At 33.8% G+C, this 17395-nt stretch overlaps 2 protein-coding genes across 4 annotated transcripts in view; one reads left to right on the forward strand and one right to left on the reverse strand.

The window, feature by feature from the left end:
• The window catches only part of LOC133189541 (SCY1-like protein 2), a 50289-nt gene extending 37459 nt beyond the window's left edge, over positions 1-12830 (forward strand). Inside the window, exons 8-20 of one of the 3 annotated variants that reach the window (XM_061324899.1) lie at positions 610-735; positions 873-1049; positions 1854-1976; positions 2458-2571; positions 3227-3362; positions 3443-3561; positions 5436-5527; positions 7628-7716; positions 7942-8013; positions 10185-10216; positions 11184-11345; positions 12084-12194; positions 12599-12830. In XM_061324899.1, the coding sequence (XP_061180883.1) occupies positions 610-735; positions 873-1049; positions 1854-1976; positions 2458-2571; positions 3227-3362; positions 3443-3561; positions 5436-5527; positions 7628-7716; positions 7942-8013; positions 10185-10216; positions 11184-11345; positions 12084-12194; positions 12599-12622 (1377 nt within the window). In that variant the 3' untranslated portion in view covers positions 12623-12830. The remainder of the gene's footprint in view (positions 1-609; positions 736-872; positions 1050-1853; positions 1977-2457; positions 2572-3226; positions 3363-3442; positions 3562-5435; positions 5528-7627; positions 7717-7941; positions 8014-10184; positions 10217-11183; positions 11346-12083; positions 12195-12598) is intronic. The other 2 variants (XM_061324900.1, XM_061324902.1) reach the window with 2 other exon arrangements.
• Positions 12818-17089, reverse strand: LOC133189544 (uncharacterized). The gene is made up of 3 exons (XM_061324905.1): positions 16910-17089; positions 14780-14964; positions 12818-13443 (listed from the first exon to the last, which is right to left on the reverse strand). The coding sequence occupies exons 1-3, from the start codon at positions 17071-17073 to the stop codon at positions 13082-13084; spliced, it is 711 nt and encodes a 236-aa protein (XP_061180889.1). The 5' UTR covers positions 17074-17089; the 3' UTR covers positions 12818-13081.
• Between the last annotated feature and the right edge of the window lie 306 nt (positions 17090-17395).

Below are 17395 nucleotides of genomic sequence, written 5' to 3' on the forward strand. Positions count from 1 at the left end.
AATTCAAGATCATCTATTTTATACCTTTTATTTCATGACATAATTAATGACCCCGCTTAAAGAACTTCAGTTATTCATAACGTCAAAAAACACACTTTTACGACATCTATCTACCCATCATTTGAAAAATCGTTTAAAAAATCAGTTATTTAAAAACTATTTAGATTTTTTAACCTGATATTTCCTTAATTTGTTAATTTTTATAAATTATTTAAAAATAGTTGCTTTAAAAGAGTAAATACGCTTTATTTTACTATGCTGCGCAAAATATTACGCAACGAAAACCCCAGTCGGCCCCCTTATATAAGTAAAGTGAATATTTTTAACCGCAAATGTTTACTTTTTCATTCCTAGTTTCACAATAATATCCTATAAAGTAGAAGAAAGTTGACTAGATTTATAAGGATGATTGCAGAAAGGTAGACTTTTGAACATCATCGAAAGTCTACAATTTCTTAAAATTTCCAATATTTGATTATTTGCATCATTTACAGCCAAGAATACATGTAGGTCCAAAAATATATATATATCGATCCAGGCATCCATTTTTTGTTTGTATCCTCTGTCCTTAAGATAGCTACATATGTTTTAGCTGTACTTTTATTTTAGCTGAAGATGTTCCATGACCCCACGGTCTCTACGCTACAGCAGCTCGACAACCTCCACTTAAAGAGTCCCTCCGATAAATCCCACGTGTTCAGTGTGATTTCTCAGAACATTCCACTTCTTCCAAAGGTCAGTTAAACCCATATACAGATCTAAATATAATACTAGTAGTAATTAAGTTTTTAAAGATACATATATATTACTTACTAGTAGTTACTTACTAAATTTCTCATCAATTTAATAAAATGCACAAGTCTATTTTATAGGCAATTCGCTGTTCCCGCCTTTTACCCAGCCTGCACCAGGAGTTTACGTCACGTGACTCTGTCGTCACAGCGTTACCGCCCCTTTTATCGCTGGTTCAGCATTCATCTTCTGAGGAGTTCTCACAATATGTCTTTCCAGAAATAACTTTTGTGTTCAATTGCTCAAAACCCGAACAGGTAAAATATACAGAGATAAACAAATCATCAGAAAAATAATATTAATCAAGTGTTGTTAATTTTGGCTGGATTTTAAAACTTTTAGCGCATATGCAGTCGTTGGTGTGCGATTTCAATAAATATTAATTTTGTTGCAACTCATTAAAACATTGGAGGTTCTTGTTCTTGATTGCGAAAAATATCAATTTCCTAAGAGATTTGTGCTAAGTTTTGAATATATACTGTATATGGAGTTTATGTGTGCAGAAAATACATTGTCTCAAGTCACGGGTCTTGTGTGCATTCTAGAATGGACATAAAACTTGTGGCTTGCGAAGATAATGAAAAAAAAACTAATTTCAATTTTTTGTTAGATTTCGTACAAAATGCAAATATAAAATGACAGGGATTGCCAACAAATACAAAAACATGTTTTATCAATATTTTACGGGCAAAATTACATTACAGCCTTCAAAACAGTAATAAGTCGTCGGCCTTTCAGACCATCCCTTCAGAACCGTTAAAATACATGGGGATTTTTTGGAACATAATCACTACATTTTAAAACTTCAGAATTCTACCAGTGACATTTCCCTTAGCTGTAGGCGTGAATGTCAGTATTAATGATACGCCGTTGAAGTTACATCCTAATTCTGCTTGATATATAATTCTCTCCTTCGAGACATTATAAATTAAGGTATCTTTATTGCTATTTCAGCACACAACCATAATTCGGCGAATGCGTCTGATTTCTTCCTTATAGACGCAATATGTTACATTGAGGACTTTCGAGCTGCAGGTTAATTAATTTTTTTTTTTTTGCAGGCCACTGTGTATCTTCTGAATAAAATCGATTTCATAATATCCAAATGCACCACAAACCAAGTTCGAAGTGATGTTATGCCATTCATCTTGAAACATATTAAATCCGAGTCGTTTAGAATACAGGTAATTAGAATCTTCGAAAGCTATAAAATTCTCCATTCCTAATTATGCAAATGGGGCACTTAAGAGTGACAATATTAAGGCAAAATAAAATGGAAATGATTGCATTAAAATGACATGGCGTTGCACTGTACATAGTTTTAAGTCTAACTAACTCTTGTTCTTTATAGCATGACTTCCGTCCATACTACCACGTTATAGATTTTTTTTGTTCCAGATACATTTCTATATTGTGGTCTATTTTTAATTTACCTATAACCAGGGGTCTTTCAATCATTTGCATTCTATCAAACTTGAAAGCTTAATGAATTAAATCAATTTTTACTTCCAAATATATTTTTTTCATTAATATTCTTTTAAAAATTCATCAATTATTCTCTTGAATTAATCAATGCCTTTTATGTGTGTTCATGGATTTGAAATTAAAAAGTAATTAAAGGGAATGTAGATGTATTGTAAATCAGCGAGGTCCTTTTTTCCTCAGGAAGCTGCCCTGAATGCCTTATTGGTCGTCAAAGAATGTCTGGACGACGCCATTCTTAAATCGACCGTTCTTCCCTGTGCCAAAGAACAGTTTCTTCAGACGGCCGATGTTAAGGCAAGCTAACAAATATTTACGCATTTATCACAGTAAGTTTAGTGTTGTTATTATATAAGCCACTTTACCAGAAAACATCAAAGCGGCCATAAAATAAATGACCTAGAAAATGTTGTAGTTTTGCATACTTTAGTGTCTTAGTGAATTGAGATGAAAGATTTAAAATATACATGCCTTAAAAATACACACATATTGATTTCTTTACCAATTTGTGTATGGTATCATCTTTCAATTACGGTTTTTTTTCTGCATGCTAAAATTACCCTTCATCCTTACAGTTGGTTATTCAAGCACCGACTACTAGTATTCATCCATGTTACGGTAGTGTATATTAATTGAATAGTTACATACACACGATGTATGGCATTAGAAATTTAATTTTAAATCAAAAAAGTAAAACATGTTTCAGTGAACACAGAAATAGCAAATTTATGCTTATCTTTTTTATCCAGTACTGAAATATCCTGGTAACTGGAATATCGTGAATTGTGTATACTGTATCTGTCCCTGACGATTCGCTATAGCCGTTTTTGACTGTATATTTTCTTCTCACTGTGACGTCATATATGTATATAAAGGAGAACACCTGTGGTATGCATGTAAATACTAGTATTTAAAATGGAATCAATCATTTCATATTATATTTGATTTCCAGATAAAGCTCATAATATTGTCGTGTATCAAACATTTATTGAGCATCATGAATCCTTTCACTGTCAGAGAGGAAGTCCTGCCATTCTTGGTCGACATTGCCAACTACCAAGATGCATCAGTAATACTGGCTGTTGTTGGTAAGAAAATTATATTTGACTTTAAATCAATTGCCTTTAAACAGAGATAACCTGCTTTAGAGCTCTTTATTCTATTTCAGGTATATATAAGCATATGTTAAATAAAAGGGACTCCGTGTTAACCAGGATCTTTCTTGCACAGAGTGGAATGCCTTCTCTTCTCCCACACACCGTGGATCCAGAACTCAGTACAGACCAGGTGATTCGTGTTATACTGTAGAAGTAATATATAGTTGTAATGGACAATACAAATGTAACAATCATACTCTGTTTTGGCAAATATTAACTCAGAAAAAGTAAGATTCGCCTATTTCAAATGTACATGTAGGTTTATTTGGTGTATCAAATTCTCAGTTTCCTTGACGTAGGGGAGGGGGATCATTGTCCTCTGATGATAAAAAGCGTTATTATATAATTGAATAATTCTCTCTGATTGGCTGAGATCCAATAATGTTAGAAAAATACTACGTTATATTGACCTGCACGTGACCTTCCAGGTCAACATAAGGAATTATTTCCAGGTCAGTATAAGGAATTATTTATTCTACATTGGACCAAAAATAGATAATTTTATAATAAAACAGTTATTGCTGTTTTTTGAGGTCAATACGATGAATTAGACACCTCCGTGCTCGGTGAATATTGTACTCCTCAGGTGTCTAAACCATCGTATTGACCTCAAAAAACAGCAATAATTGTATAATATTTATAATTTTTTTTTCAAAACCACGTGTGCTTTTAACCACGGCATTATTATGAACGTTCGTTAAAATTGTAACTGAAATCACCATCCACATTTGGAATAAATTTCTGTAAGTTTGAACCAGTAGAGCTAGAGTCTGGTTAGAGACTTCTGGTATGATATCAGTCTTCGAGAGTGTACATTATAATGCGTAGAATAAATATCAAGTACTGACGACGACATGCTCCTCCCAGCTAATGTCTGTTAATTGGAGTTGTAAATTAAAAAAGTAAAGGAGTTGGGTGTAATAGTCTGGCAAACAATCTCCAATGAATGAAAATGTGGTAGAGGTCTCACAGTACAGCTCTGGAAAAAATCAGTCCAACATTGCCACCTTAAAGTGTTCCCAAGACGGAACTATCGCCTGCCCGGCTGAGGATTAGGGAAGTTTTGTGTGTTATTAATAGTGTTTCGAAATATGAGGCGATTCAATTATAGCATAGATATTCCAAACACGCAATGCTTGGACTGAACTATCTGGAATAAATCTATTTAAGTGACATCTAACTCATTATAAGAAGATTTGCGATGACATGAAGCTAAATCTTCGTATCTGATCCATCGAAAATAAGACTTATTGGCAAGAAATTGAAACATCAGTGTTTTATGCAACTGAGGTTTAAATTTTCTTTCTACGATGTTTTCTCGGTTGAACATTTCATAATAGTTTGCCGTGTCTTTTGTCGCTTGCGACAGATACAACAATTGTGCATCGATTATTTCATAATCTATGAACTCTTCTCCATAGAAAATATACTTCTAATGGGAAAATGTAAGCCTTTGTTATCACAGTACTGCATGAATGACTCAATAATGACAACTTTTTAATGATTTATTTCTTATGTCTGGCACTTGTGATCAACCTTGCTTCAAGCTGCTGACGCTAGAAAAGTGGTTTAGTGACCGTAACCTCTGCCAGGACACGAGGCGATTCTCTTGTTTTTCGGTCGTTTAGTAGACACCGATTTTAAGTTCCATAAAAAGATCTGTAAACTGCACATGTTTCTTGAAAACAATAAATGGCGGCAGTTACCAGGCACATGTTTGACTAGATTTAACCAGACAAACGCTTACATCAGTCGCTGGATAATTATTTGATCAAAAAGTTTATTTAGGGCCTTTTTGGTCCTGTAAATTTTATCATTTGGCCCTTTGGTGACTGTATATCTATTAAAAATGATTTAATTTTCTTGCTAGTCCAAGGATTAACTTTAGTTGGACTACATTATGGATCATTGATTTATCTGTGGTAAAGTTCGTCACCGGATATAGACTATATATTTTTACAAAACAAAGAAAAGTCATGTAAATTGTTGTTTATATTTTTTCAGTTTAGTATCATGATGGACGTACTGTATGATATGCTTGGATTGATAGAACAACACAGAAGAAGTAATGGCACTCAAAGTTCTACACCCCAAAGGTAGAATACTGTCCACCTTAGCCCTTATGTTCATTAAGTTCTTATGTCAAATAAATATACATTTATTGACTGTGTTCGAGGGCAACATGCGTTTTGTCGGACCCAAGAACCAATTACTGTTTGCCTGAGGCTGTTAGGCCGAAGGCAAACAGTTTGGTTCAAGGGGTCGACAAAACGCATTTTTCCCGAGAACACAGTCAATAAATGTTTTGTTATACCTTTTATTAATTTATTTATTTTATCATTATTTATTTTTGACAAACATGTATGTCGAACACCAACGAATGCAAATGAGATTTAGCTGACCCCGCCCATTATGTGACGTAAGCGGTCCAACATCTTATCGACAGGTCCAATATCTCACTCCGCGGTCAAACATCGATTTTTTTTTATACCCGCTCAGTAAAAAATTTGAAATGTTAGACTTTTATTAGTACTGATTTGTATAGGAACAATTAGGAACATTTTTTAAAGGTATAACAAAAGCATAACAAGTCCCCTCCCGGTAAGTGTAATCAGGGGGTCGTAACATAAAGCTTGCTAAGTTTTTGACTTAAGTAGGGTCATAAGTATGTTTTAGGTGCAATCTTAAGACCTGCCTAAGTACTACTTAAGTATGTCTTAAAACGTAACATAAAACGGACTTAGCTAGGTCTTAGCTAAGTCAAACTTATGTTCAAAATATTTGTTATGAATCATCCTAGTTTTTCAATTTATTTATATATATATTTGTAATAATGATTTAGTTACGTTTTTAATCACATATATATTAAAGCTGACGTCCTTACCTATCAGTTTTACCTAGGTTAGATTAGATTTCGTATTTAATTACAGTTGATTCTGTTTAAATTATTTGAAATACAATGTATTTGAAAACAAATATTGCACGGTCACAAAGTGGCACTAGTGGTTCATTTTAAATGCGTGAATATTGTTTATCACTCGAGACTGCGATGTTTTCAGTTTACCGTTTGTTGTTATTCTTTCGTTTGACAAATGTTCACTCGCTTTCAAATTGTCATTCTCGCAGACATAACCGAACGTCTATGTACTTGAAATTGAAACTCTAATAAAAAAAAGTGAAAAACAAAAGGGACATTTTGATTTTTTTTCCCTCCCATATCAGCAAGCAGAGACTGCAGATGTTTTATGATATACTTATTTACAATTTAATGAAGGATGGAAAAGAATTGTTTTCAGAAAATAATTTTTTCGTATATCTCCAACTCATCAACAATTTTTCTCTCTCTCTCTCTCTCGAACTCGAACGTTAGTGAATGGTAGTGAACCCTGTTTGAATCCTCGCTTGTTGCGTTCTACATTCAATCTAATTTACAGAAAATCTTTATTTGTTTTCTAGTCATCATCCTTTAATTCACCGACAATTTTTAAAATCATTTCAACTCATTTTTTTTTTTACAGAGAACAAACAAATCCATGATTACTGTATACAATTTACTTATAATGATTAGTGCTTATAACCTAGGTCCCACTAATATTTCAAACGTATCCCAAAAATAATATTTTGCATTTACATGTATATGTCATTTAGAGAGTGATATTAGAATCAGTGATGAATAACACCCCCCACCCCGAACAAAAAACTAAAATTCTTATACCGGTATATTAAATATAGGAAATTATTTTTTAATGCAAAATATAAATAGAGGAATGTTTTAACATAGAAAGTCAACCTTAAATAGTTCTTAATATATGTTTAAGAAAGTTAAGACATACTTAAGTCACCTCTACCGGCCGCCTAAGTTTTGCTAAGATTGTCAAATCTTAGCACGTTTCTAGTTACGGTCTTAAGTTTAAGACTGTACTTAAGTCCTACTTAAGCATGGTCTTAGACTTAAGTACCCTTTATGTTACGACCCCCTGGTTTCCAGTGAAAGTTAAGAAGGCCGTAATCCCATCAAAAATCATCAAAGCGGAACGAAATGCAAACTTGATACTAACAATCAGCTCAATATCTGCAAGTGTTTAGAAAAAAAGTGCGGATAACCAAGTGGGACAGATAGACAGACGGACGAGGAGGAAACGTGTTTCACCGGTAGGGTACTATGATAAAATTAACATTTACTGTATTATATTTAGGGAAAGGTTGGCACCGTCTGGGGGCAGTGACAAAAATCTACTGTTTGTTGGTAATTCTTCACCTTCTGGAATCCAGAAAAGCCGAACAGGTTGGTTGAGTTTCTTCTTTTCCAAGAGATTCTTATTTAAGAGTGATAATTCCATTGTAAGTTCAACTGCGCTATAGCTCGCTTTTTCTGTCCTTGAAACATGATTTGAACATTATTAGTAATTATATTATAAAGAATATTTATGATTGTTAACAAAATAAATACTTTGTGCGTGTGAGTGTTGTCATGGCTACTGATCACCAGACCGTGACCATATTTGTCTAGTTCTCCCTTTCCCAGAATGCTCCATTTCATCACTGACTAGAGGCAGACTCTCCCGAAACTCAAGTCAGGAAGGTAACACGTGACCTTTCCCGTAGAGAATGCAGATTGTATAGAACCAGACGATCTAGTTCTGTTGCTTGTCCGCCTGCTTTGTGCTGGCGTTTAGCTAGAATACTTTATTATTTCTCGGAATTTTGATTATTATTAAAGCTTTTTTACCAGAGATGTATTTTAGAGGAACGTTATGAATGCATGATTACCTGCAGTGTACAGATTTGTTATATGTTATATGCATTAGTCAAAATAGATTTTCCTTTACAAAAATATTATTCCTTTACCATTATAAGGCATGGCGTGTTCGATTGTATATGTACATTTAGAACTCCCTCTCTTACATGTATATGAAGCACTGATAAAAAAAAAAATAATGTAAATTTTAAAAAAATATATGAATTTAAAAAGCCAAATTCAGTGTATACGGGTATTCACATTAAATCGATGTAAATATATACTGGAAAAGCATTAATCATCTTTTAATATTCCTAAACACTGTGTGCTAGTATGATTGATATAGGATTACTGAATTTTCTTGGTGAATATGATCTCTGAAATGTTATTATTGATTATCTCCACTTATATACTCATATGATATACTCATGTGATATACATCCTAACGTGCCAATACTTGGAAAACACGCGCTTAAAGATATACTGATGTACAGTGTAACAATAATAACTTACCAAAGACGTAGATGAGCAGAGATTTTGAGGCTGGAAGCACAAGGTGAAAAATAGAATGATAAAAATTCTTAGCACCAATGAATGATAAATCATAGTTAGATTTATCGAAATATATATACACATAAAATACTTGGAAAACCACTCAACACACGCTTAAAAATATACTGATGTACAGTGTAACAATAAAAACTTACCAAAGATATAAATGACGATTTAGCGAAAAATAATTTTACATTCTTTACGAAAAATCTTGAAAATTCAGCAAAAGATATGGGGAATTGGAAATTTTTTCTAATTGTTACCTCTGAAAATGTTGTTAATCAAAGACTGTCATCGGCTGGGATGAATTCGTCATCGTAGGGTCTAATTGCAAATTACGCTAAACTGTACAATTTTTCATTGAACACAGATACATGTATAGCTAATTTATGCTAATAATTGTCCCACACGATATTCTACAACCTGTGTTTTACTGTATTTTCCTCATTTTGAATTTTATCTCGCAAACACAGGATTCAGATTTGGTCTTTTAACACAATTGCATCTAGGGTATTTTTAAGGAATTTTTCTTTCTGTAACTTCGAGTTCCTCTACAACAAAAAGTAAGATCTGATTATTTAGGTTTTACACTCTTCCAAGATTGGTTCTTTATGTTATCTCCGTTCGAAAGTCGCTTGTCGAAGACGACAAGTGAAAGAACAATTATAAAATATATGTGGAAATTTTCCAGAGAATAGCAACTTTTTATGTAATTATTTAATTTTTAAAAAAAATAGTGTAGCCAATCCATTCTAAATGCATTGTGATTTATAAGGAAACATATCAACAGAGAACTACTATGTGTGTGTATAATTGTTTAAGCATTCCTAGTTTATTATTTTAGATTAATCATTTGACTTAATTTTATGATTTTAAATATAATTTTAGTTTTCCATTATTATATGGATTACTTTTGAGCTAGACATGTGAAGTGTTCATTAATCACTCTATAGTTAGTAATAATGAATTGTGTTGTCACTGTTACGTAGATGATACTAATAATTCAAATGCTTTTAAAATGTTTTTCTATCCGTCATTCGAATATTTTTTTAATTTTGATATTAGGTGTATCTATTCCTAAAATTATTTGAATATGAAAATTCCCCCAAAGTTTTTCATGGAAAACGCACAGAATGATTTAATGTTTAGAAGCTCAAGTAAGACTGTTTCTGATTTGATACCAGTGCAGTTTCAGTCTCGTTCGAGATGACTGGCTTAAATTCTAAGACTATATATGATATTGAACTTGTTGAGTATGGTTTAGCCACGTTATACCATTATGTACATGTACTTGTGGACCTAGCAAAGAACGATTACTTACGTGTACACTTTACTACTTCATTACAGTAAATGCTATTTTTGATAATGTATTTCAATAGTTTGCAATTAAAGAGCAAAAATGAAATTGTCAAATACGTTTCTGGGTATAATCATAAAAAGTAATATCCTTCAATTTTTTTCAGCGCCTAACAGCCCAGAGCTCTCAAAGTTAAAGGTAATGAGATAAACACGAATACCATTAAAATTTACATAAATTGACCCTTGTACTGAAAATGTCAAAAACGTATTAATGATTACTACTTGTTATGTTTTTTCAAATGTAAAAAAGGTAAGTGAGTAGATGCTGTTTGAAAGGTCATCAAAGGTCACTCGGTCTGTTGTATAGATTGCATTCATTTCTATCAATAACGACAGTCTACGTATTCGTTGTCTGTAAATCATGGAAAATTCAAAGTGTAACAGGAAACACCATACAGATGGTCGGATCCGGATAATAAAAACGACCCAGATCTACCTAGGAAGTATATGTTTCACTATTAACCGACCTCAAGCCCTATCCTTATTGCAATAAACGTTTTCATTCCAATACAACTCAGCTATTTCCGTAAAAGCAGGAAATACTAGTATATCGTTTTTAAAGCTCACCTCTTTATTATTATTATTTTTTTAATATTTTTATTTTTGTAGATATAAAACAAAACTTTAAAAGCATTTCAGCCTGTGTCCTTGACGGAGTTTTTACTCATTAGTCTAGGATCCAGGATTTCCATATGGGGGTAGTTGGGTCAAATATTTTCACTTGCAAAAATACAATGCATTATATAAATTGTCTGTTTTGGGATTGTATGAAGTTGTTGCTTATAATTTAAACTCTTGTTTAAATTGTATATTTTTTAACTCTTTTTTATCAAAAGATTATTTTTTAACCCTCCCCCCCCCCAAAAAAAAAAATGAAGAGGAAATTTTAGGGATGGGTGTCGCCTTAAATCCGCCACTTAGTTTTAAGTTTCATAACAAAACCTGTCATCATTCAGCATATTATTCACCAAGTTACATTTGATCGTCATACAGAAGTTTCATTGTAAATATATAGCATATTTTGGGATTTTTTAATAGTAAGCTGTTTATCACATTATGTAAGTATTAAATCAGTCATACCATGGTCTAAAATATCATCACAGGAAAAAGAAATGCTGACGGTGTCAAGCAAGGAACCGCTGCGGAGGTTTAGCTTAGTGCCGCCAGGTGGCGGTACCCCTGCCATTAATCTGACTCCAGATGATGGAGGTTACATAGACAGAAACCGACGTCCAAGTCTCCAAAACATGGGGCAGTATAATCACGTAAGTACATTGAATAGAATTGACAAAATACGAAACAAACACATAAACGAATTCATCTGAAACTTTCACAAATAATGAGCTCATTAAGCTAAAATGTTGCAATTAATTAGTTGTCAAAGAGTTCAAATATGATTTTGATTTTTTTAAATTAATTTTTTCCTGTTTTATTCAGCATGTTTGTCACTGTGGTGCTTATATTTAATCTTGAAATAATGCAATTCTTTTCTTTATCCAAGCTTGAGAAATGCCATTTTTATTACCAAATACTTGTACTATAGATTAACATAGCTAGAACAGCGATCTTTCCATTTCCAGTGAAACTTGTCTAATCCGGATGTTGTTGTGTGTTCCAAAATCCTTCAAGTCCCTAATTCAGTTGATTAAAATGTTGTCTTATCCGGAATATTGTCTAATCTGGCCAGTGTCTTTGGAACCAGTGATGTCCGGATTAGACAAGTTTTACTGTAAACTTTACCTAGACCAACTACCACAAGAACTCTCCCGTTGAAAGTTGGAAATGGCAAAGGTTGTCTGTAGTCTGGTACCCTTCCCACAATTCCGTTCGCGCACGTAGAGAGTGCGCGAACGGAATTGTGGGAAGGGTACCAGACTAAAGTTGTCTGCATGGTCAACGGGTTGGTTTATTTTTTTTTTTTTCCACTTTTTTGGTAACGCAAAAATAATCTTTAATATGTGTTACCCATAAAAAAATATTTAAATTCAGCATTTGTATCGTAGGACTCTGAACGCTATGAGCGGAAAAGCAGCACAGGAAGCCTGTTCAGTTTTTCTGAACCCAGACATACAGCGCCACGGCGCGGTAGCTTCCAGGCGTTAGGAGACACTGTGGTATGACAATTACAGATATTGTATATTTACTTTAATATTGCATTTTTTATCTCTTAGACAGGCCCGTAGCAACGCTTTTAAAACGGGGGGGGGGGGGGGGCTCCAAAAAAAATTGACAAGCAAAAGAAAAAAGTAAACTACCCAAACTTGAAAATCCTTTTTCGGGGGGGGGGGGGGTCTCTAACATTTTGGTACCTTTTTTCAAATGCTGGAATTTGCTAGTATTTATCTTACAGCAACAAAAGGGGGGGGGGGGGCAACCAGCATCTAAAGCAAATTTCCAAACTAGAGCATAAGGCTATATTCAGAAAAAGCCCCCCCCCCTCGCGTTCTCCGGCCTGTTTTAATTGAATTTGTGCAGAAATTAAATGAGATGATTTTCAAATCTTTTGACTTCATTGTAGATGCAGCTTTTCTCTAGTAAATAATGTGCCCCAAGATTATTTTCACGACGGTGCAAAGTATATTATGGACTGATGCGACTTCGTTGATTCTTCTTTGTTACTCAAAGAAGGCGCCGAATATTGCCATATTGTAAATTACGATGCTTTAATCAGTTGATATATTTATGTGTGTATTTTATATATTGTTCAAAATATTATTCTTGTTTTGTACAGTAAAATATTTATTATATAATTTTTTGATTCATTATTTCATAGACAAAAAAACATGAACCATAGAATATGAGATGGAAATAATTTAGGGGAAAAGTGTATAATGATCGGGAGTTCATCATTAAAAATGCTTGTCACTGCTCCCGTGATTCTCGTGAGTGGGATACGGGGAGTGACTTGTTTTCTGAGCCTGGAGTACCACTGAGAAGATTGGTGGCTGTAATACACCATCAACACTCCAACTCCAATACAACATGGGACCTCGTCCAGGAATCAAACGAGATCCGATTCGACTGAGAAATGAACCTTCTTTTTTGCAGATTTGTGTTGTGCTTTGTTGTTGTGCCTTTTGGCTTTAGACTTTTCATACATCTGTAAGTAAGAGGACTTTTTCTGGAGAGGATTTTTTGTTATTGGTGGCAGTTTGTCCGGCTTTTTGATTTGAACACTGGAGCTACTATCCAGTCGTGGTTGGACATTTATGGTTGGCAATGCCCTGTCCATTCTCTCTTGTTCTTCTATCTTGGTCGCCTGTTTAAACCAGACATCATTCACAATCGACTGGATTTCCTCATGAGCTCTGATATAGGCCGCCGACTCCTCGTCCAGTTGATGGTTATTTGACATACACAGTCCTAGAGAATAGATGTAATTACATGACAAAGTTCTGAATGCCATAATTAGAGACGGGATTTAAATGATTATACAGTCGTGATAGACAAAAGTAGAGATGTGATTACATGGCAAACACAGTCCTAGAGATCTGACACCATTACATACATAGGTCTGATACAGAGAAGTATAGATGTGATAACATGAGAAACACAATCCTGAAACCAGAAGTAGAGACGTGATTACTTGACATACACAGTCCTAGGGGACAGAAGTAAAGACGTGTTTACATGACATACACAGTCCTAGGGGACAGAAGTAGAGATGTGATTACATGACATATACAGTCCTAGGGAACAGAAGTAAAACGTGTTTACATGACATACACAGTCCTAGGGGACAGAAGTAGAGATGTGGTAATACGACATACACAATCCTAGAGGACAGAAGTAGAGGTGTGTTAACATGACATACACAGTCCTAGAGGACAGAAGTAGAGATGTGATTACATAACATACACAGTCCTAGAGGACAGAAGTAGAGATGTGATTACATGACATACACAGTCCTAGAAGACAGAAGTAGAAATGTGATTACATGACATACACAGTCCTAGAGGATAGAAGTAGAGATGTGATTATATGACATACACAGTCCTAGAAGACAGAAGTAGAGATGTGATTACATAAAACAAAGTCCTAGAGGACAGAAGTAGAGATGTAATTACATGACATACACAGTCCTGGGGGACAGAAGTAGAGACATGAAAATATGACATACACAGTCCCAAGGGACACAGATAGAGACGTGATGATATGACATACAGTCCTAGAAGACAGAAGTAGAGATGTGATTAATGACATAAACAGTCCTAGAGGACAGAAGTAAAGACGTGATTCTAGGACATACACAGTCCTAGAGGACAGAAGTAGAGATGTGATAACATGACATACACAGACCTGAGACATAAAAGTAGAGATATGATTTCATGACATACACAGACCTGATACATAAAAATGCAATAACACTTTCCTTGATGACAGATGTAGATCTAAATGATATGTTGTCCTGATGGACAGAACTAGAGGTGTGATTACATTACATACACACAAATATAGCTATAGGACAGAAGTAGAGATGTTATTATATGACATATACAAATTTCCAAAGGACAGAAGAGATGTAATTAAATAATATACAGTCCTGATTAACAGAAGTTGAAATGAGGTCGCTAATATATTGAGATGTATGCAAAGCTGAATCAACTTATTCAGAATTTGTTGTAAATAATTAAAAAAAATTAGAACAAAATTTATGTTTTAAATTCGACTGTACCTAATTGATTAGCTATTTCCTTACCTCTGAGAGATATGAGTTCGGTTTTTAGATGTTTGATGTGCTGTCTACATTTGGCTGTGGACATGCGGTCCATTTTAGCGCTGACCTGTGCCAGTGATACTCCGGTCCGTAGCTGACGGGCCTCCGATCTCATCTTCTTTATCTGTCTCCGCAGAGAGGAGTTGTACATGCACTGGTAGTTATATCTACAGGGACAGAGAAGAGGGATATGTTTAACGATATCAGTATATATGAAGGTCTGGATGGGCAAATAAAGAAAGCTTATGGGCCACAACGCTCACCTGAGAAATTTTGGCACTACTGTTCTTCCGAAAAGAAAAAATGGTTTTTCCCCACTCTTTATTTGAAACGAAAGATTAATGTGGCCTATACTATCCTCAAAAGATCATGAATTAACCAAACTTAAATCCATACAATATCGGGATGCTACAATGTCAATTTGACTAACATTGTCTTGTTGTTCTAGGGAAGATTTTCCCCTGTATACATGCAATCTTTTAATTTTCTATATAGTACTTGTATATACATGTATATGTATTCCCGTGTAAAACTATGATCCATATTGTAACCTCCCTATAAACCATAGAGGCATGATTTACAACAAACTTGAGTCTGCAATACCTGAGGATGCTTGCATATTATTATGACTAATCATGACCCATCAATACTTTTGGTAACAGATTTTCAATGAATTCTTATATATTCTCATGTAAAACTTTTTCTCTTAAGAAGATTTAGTCATATTGTATACTCAATCATCCTTAAATATTTTTTTTTCAAAAAATGGGTCCCTATATATGATGGGTCTACAATAAGATATAATAAGATTCTCAAAGAGTTTTTTTTCCTATGAATTCCCTTATGCACGTGCATGTAAAACTATAATCCCTTATTTTGGCAGGGCAGGCCCAACCCTACCCTCTGATATACGTGTAGTTTTCCTTTAGAAAGAGATTTTCTAATGACCCCACCCTAATGTTACCTTTTCTTGATTATCTTCCTTTTTTAAATTTGGCATAGTCTTTTATTTGAACAATTCTGAATCATATCAGTAAAGCTCGCCTGACTCTTTGGCTCAGGCGAGCTAGAAATGAGAGATCAGTAACTTAATTTTTTAAATTTACATAAACCCCTTGATATTAAGTATTTGACGTATACCGTTCTTTGTCCTTCAGCATATGTTAAATAAATAACGCGTGTGAGAGAGCAGTTGTTACAATATTATTGGTGAGGACCTTCATTTTTTATCAGTTCAATACTGAATATTTAAACCACTGAATATTTTATCCTATGAAATTATCTTATGAAATCTTATGAAATTACCCTTTTATCAATCTATTATCTTTAAACTAGTTGGAACCCGTTTTAAGCCACCTGAGTGAAAGATCTTTTTTAAGCAGTGTGATGTTAATGTATGTTTAAGGAGCGGGCACAACCGAAGTTATCAGACACAGTTATTGATGGATACAATCGTAAATAAGTCATTGTCATTAGTTTTTCTTTCTTTTTTTTTGTTCTTTTTTTTTTTTTAAATTTATTTATCCTTTTTTTTTTTTGTTAATGACCACGCAAGTGTGGTAAGTATCGAAATCGTAAACTTTCTTTTCCCGAAAGAACTTTTCCAAATGCGGAATTTCTCAAATGCAAACACAACTACATTCCATTCAAATTTTGCAAAGTAATACTATCTACACCTAATTTTAACATGCTTCTACACACACACACACACACACACACCCTCCCTCACACACACACAAATGTTGCACTATATGAAAAAAACTATAGATTCAAAGAGTATTGAAATATAGTCAAGATTTATAAAGCTGAAGTCTGTCCTAAAAATATAGAAGTATGCTGAAGTGTTCCACTTATATCTATGTATGCATTGTCTTCCATATACTGGCAGATTGTATTGATTTGAATTTTATATTTGTTTTTATTTTATTTTCTTCTTCTTCTTCTTCTTCTTCTTTTTTTTTTTTTTTTTTTTTTTTTGCTTTTACTTATTTATTTACATGTATTCATTTATCATTGTATCTATTTTATTTTTGTTTATTTGCCATGAGGAAAATTGGATGTCGGAAAATATTGTGTGCCTAATTTATCTACATTGATTTCACTGATGTTTACCTGGTCTTCCATTCGTTATCTTCATTCACTTCTTTCTCTTTCTTTTCTTCCATTTCTTTGATGATGCCCATCCAGCCCTCTGAGGATTTTTTATGTAGGTTCATCCATTCTCTTTCAAGTGCAAGTTCTTCTTTCAGTTCCTTTAAAGTTGTTTTTCGACCCATTTTATCGTTATCTCCTTTCTTATGTGAAACAAACGATATTATGATAATTTTCAATTGTGACGTGTCTTTTTGTGACGACATAGTAGTGTATTGTGACGTCATAGAAGCAAATAGATATCGGTTATCAAAAAATAGAAATGGTTTAACTAAAAGTAAATATCTACATATAATTCCCTTGGTATGAAAAGAAGTTTGCAAAAACATTTCAGATTCTGGGACATATATACGCCCGTGGTAGAATTTATAGTATCAGAGACAAGTAATTTTAAGCATGTTATATGTCTCAATCTCTCACACGATAAAACCTATACTGTTAGCATAA

The sequence above is a fragment of the Saccostrea echinata genome, unplaced genomic scaffold (genome assembly GCF_033153115.1).
Source record: "Saccostrea echinata isolate AGI-Se365-2 ecotype Australia unplaced genomic scaffold, CSIRO_AGI_Sech_v1 ptg000019l, whole genome shotgun sequence".
Taxonomy (NCBI): Eukaryota; Metazoa; Mollusca; class Bivalvia; order Ostreida; family Ostreidae; genus Saccostrea; species Saccostrea echinata.

What these genes read in the sequence shown, in the direction of transcription:
- LOC133189544 (XM_061324905.1), bottom strand. Translation starts at nt 17,073, where the DNA reads ATGGGTCGAAAAACAACTTTAAAGGAACTGAAAGAAGAACTTGCACTT. An exon ending in GATAACGAATGGAAGACCAG is followed by an intron (nt 14,965 to 16,909) that starts GTAAACATCAGT and finishes CTGTCCCTGTAG; the next exon opens with ATATAACTACCAGTGCATGT. An exon ending in CGAACTCATATCTCTCAGAG is followed by an intron (nt 13,444 to 14,779) that starts GTAAGGAAATAG and finishes TCTATTCTCTAG; the next exon opens with GACTGTGTATGTCAAATAAC.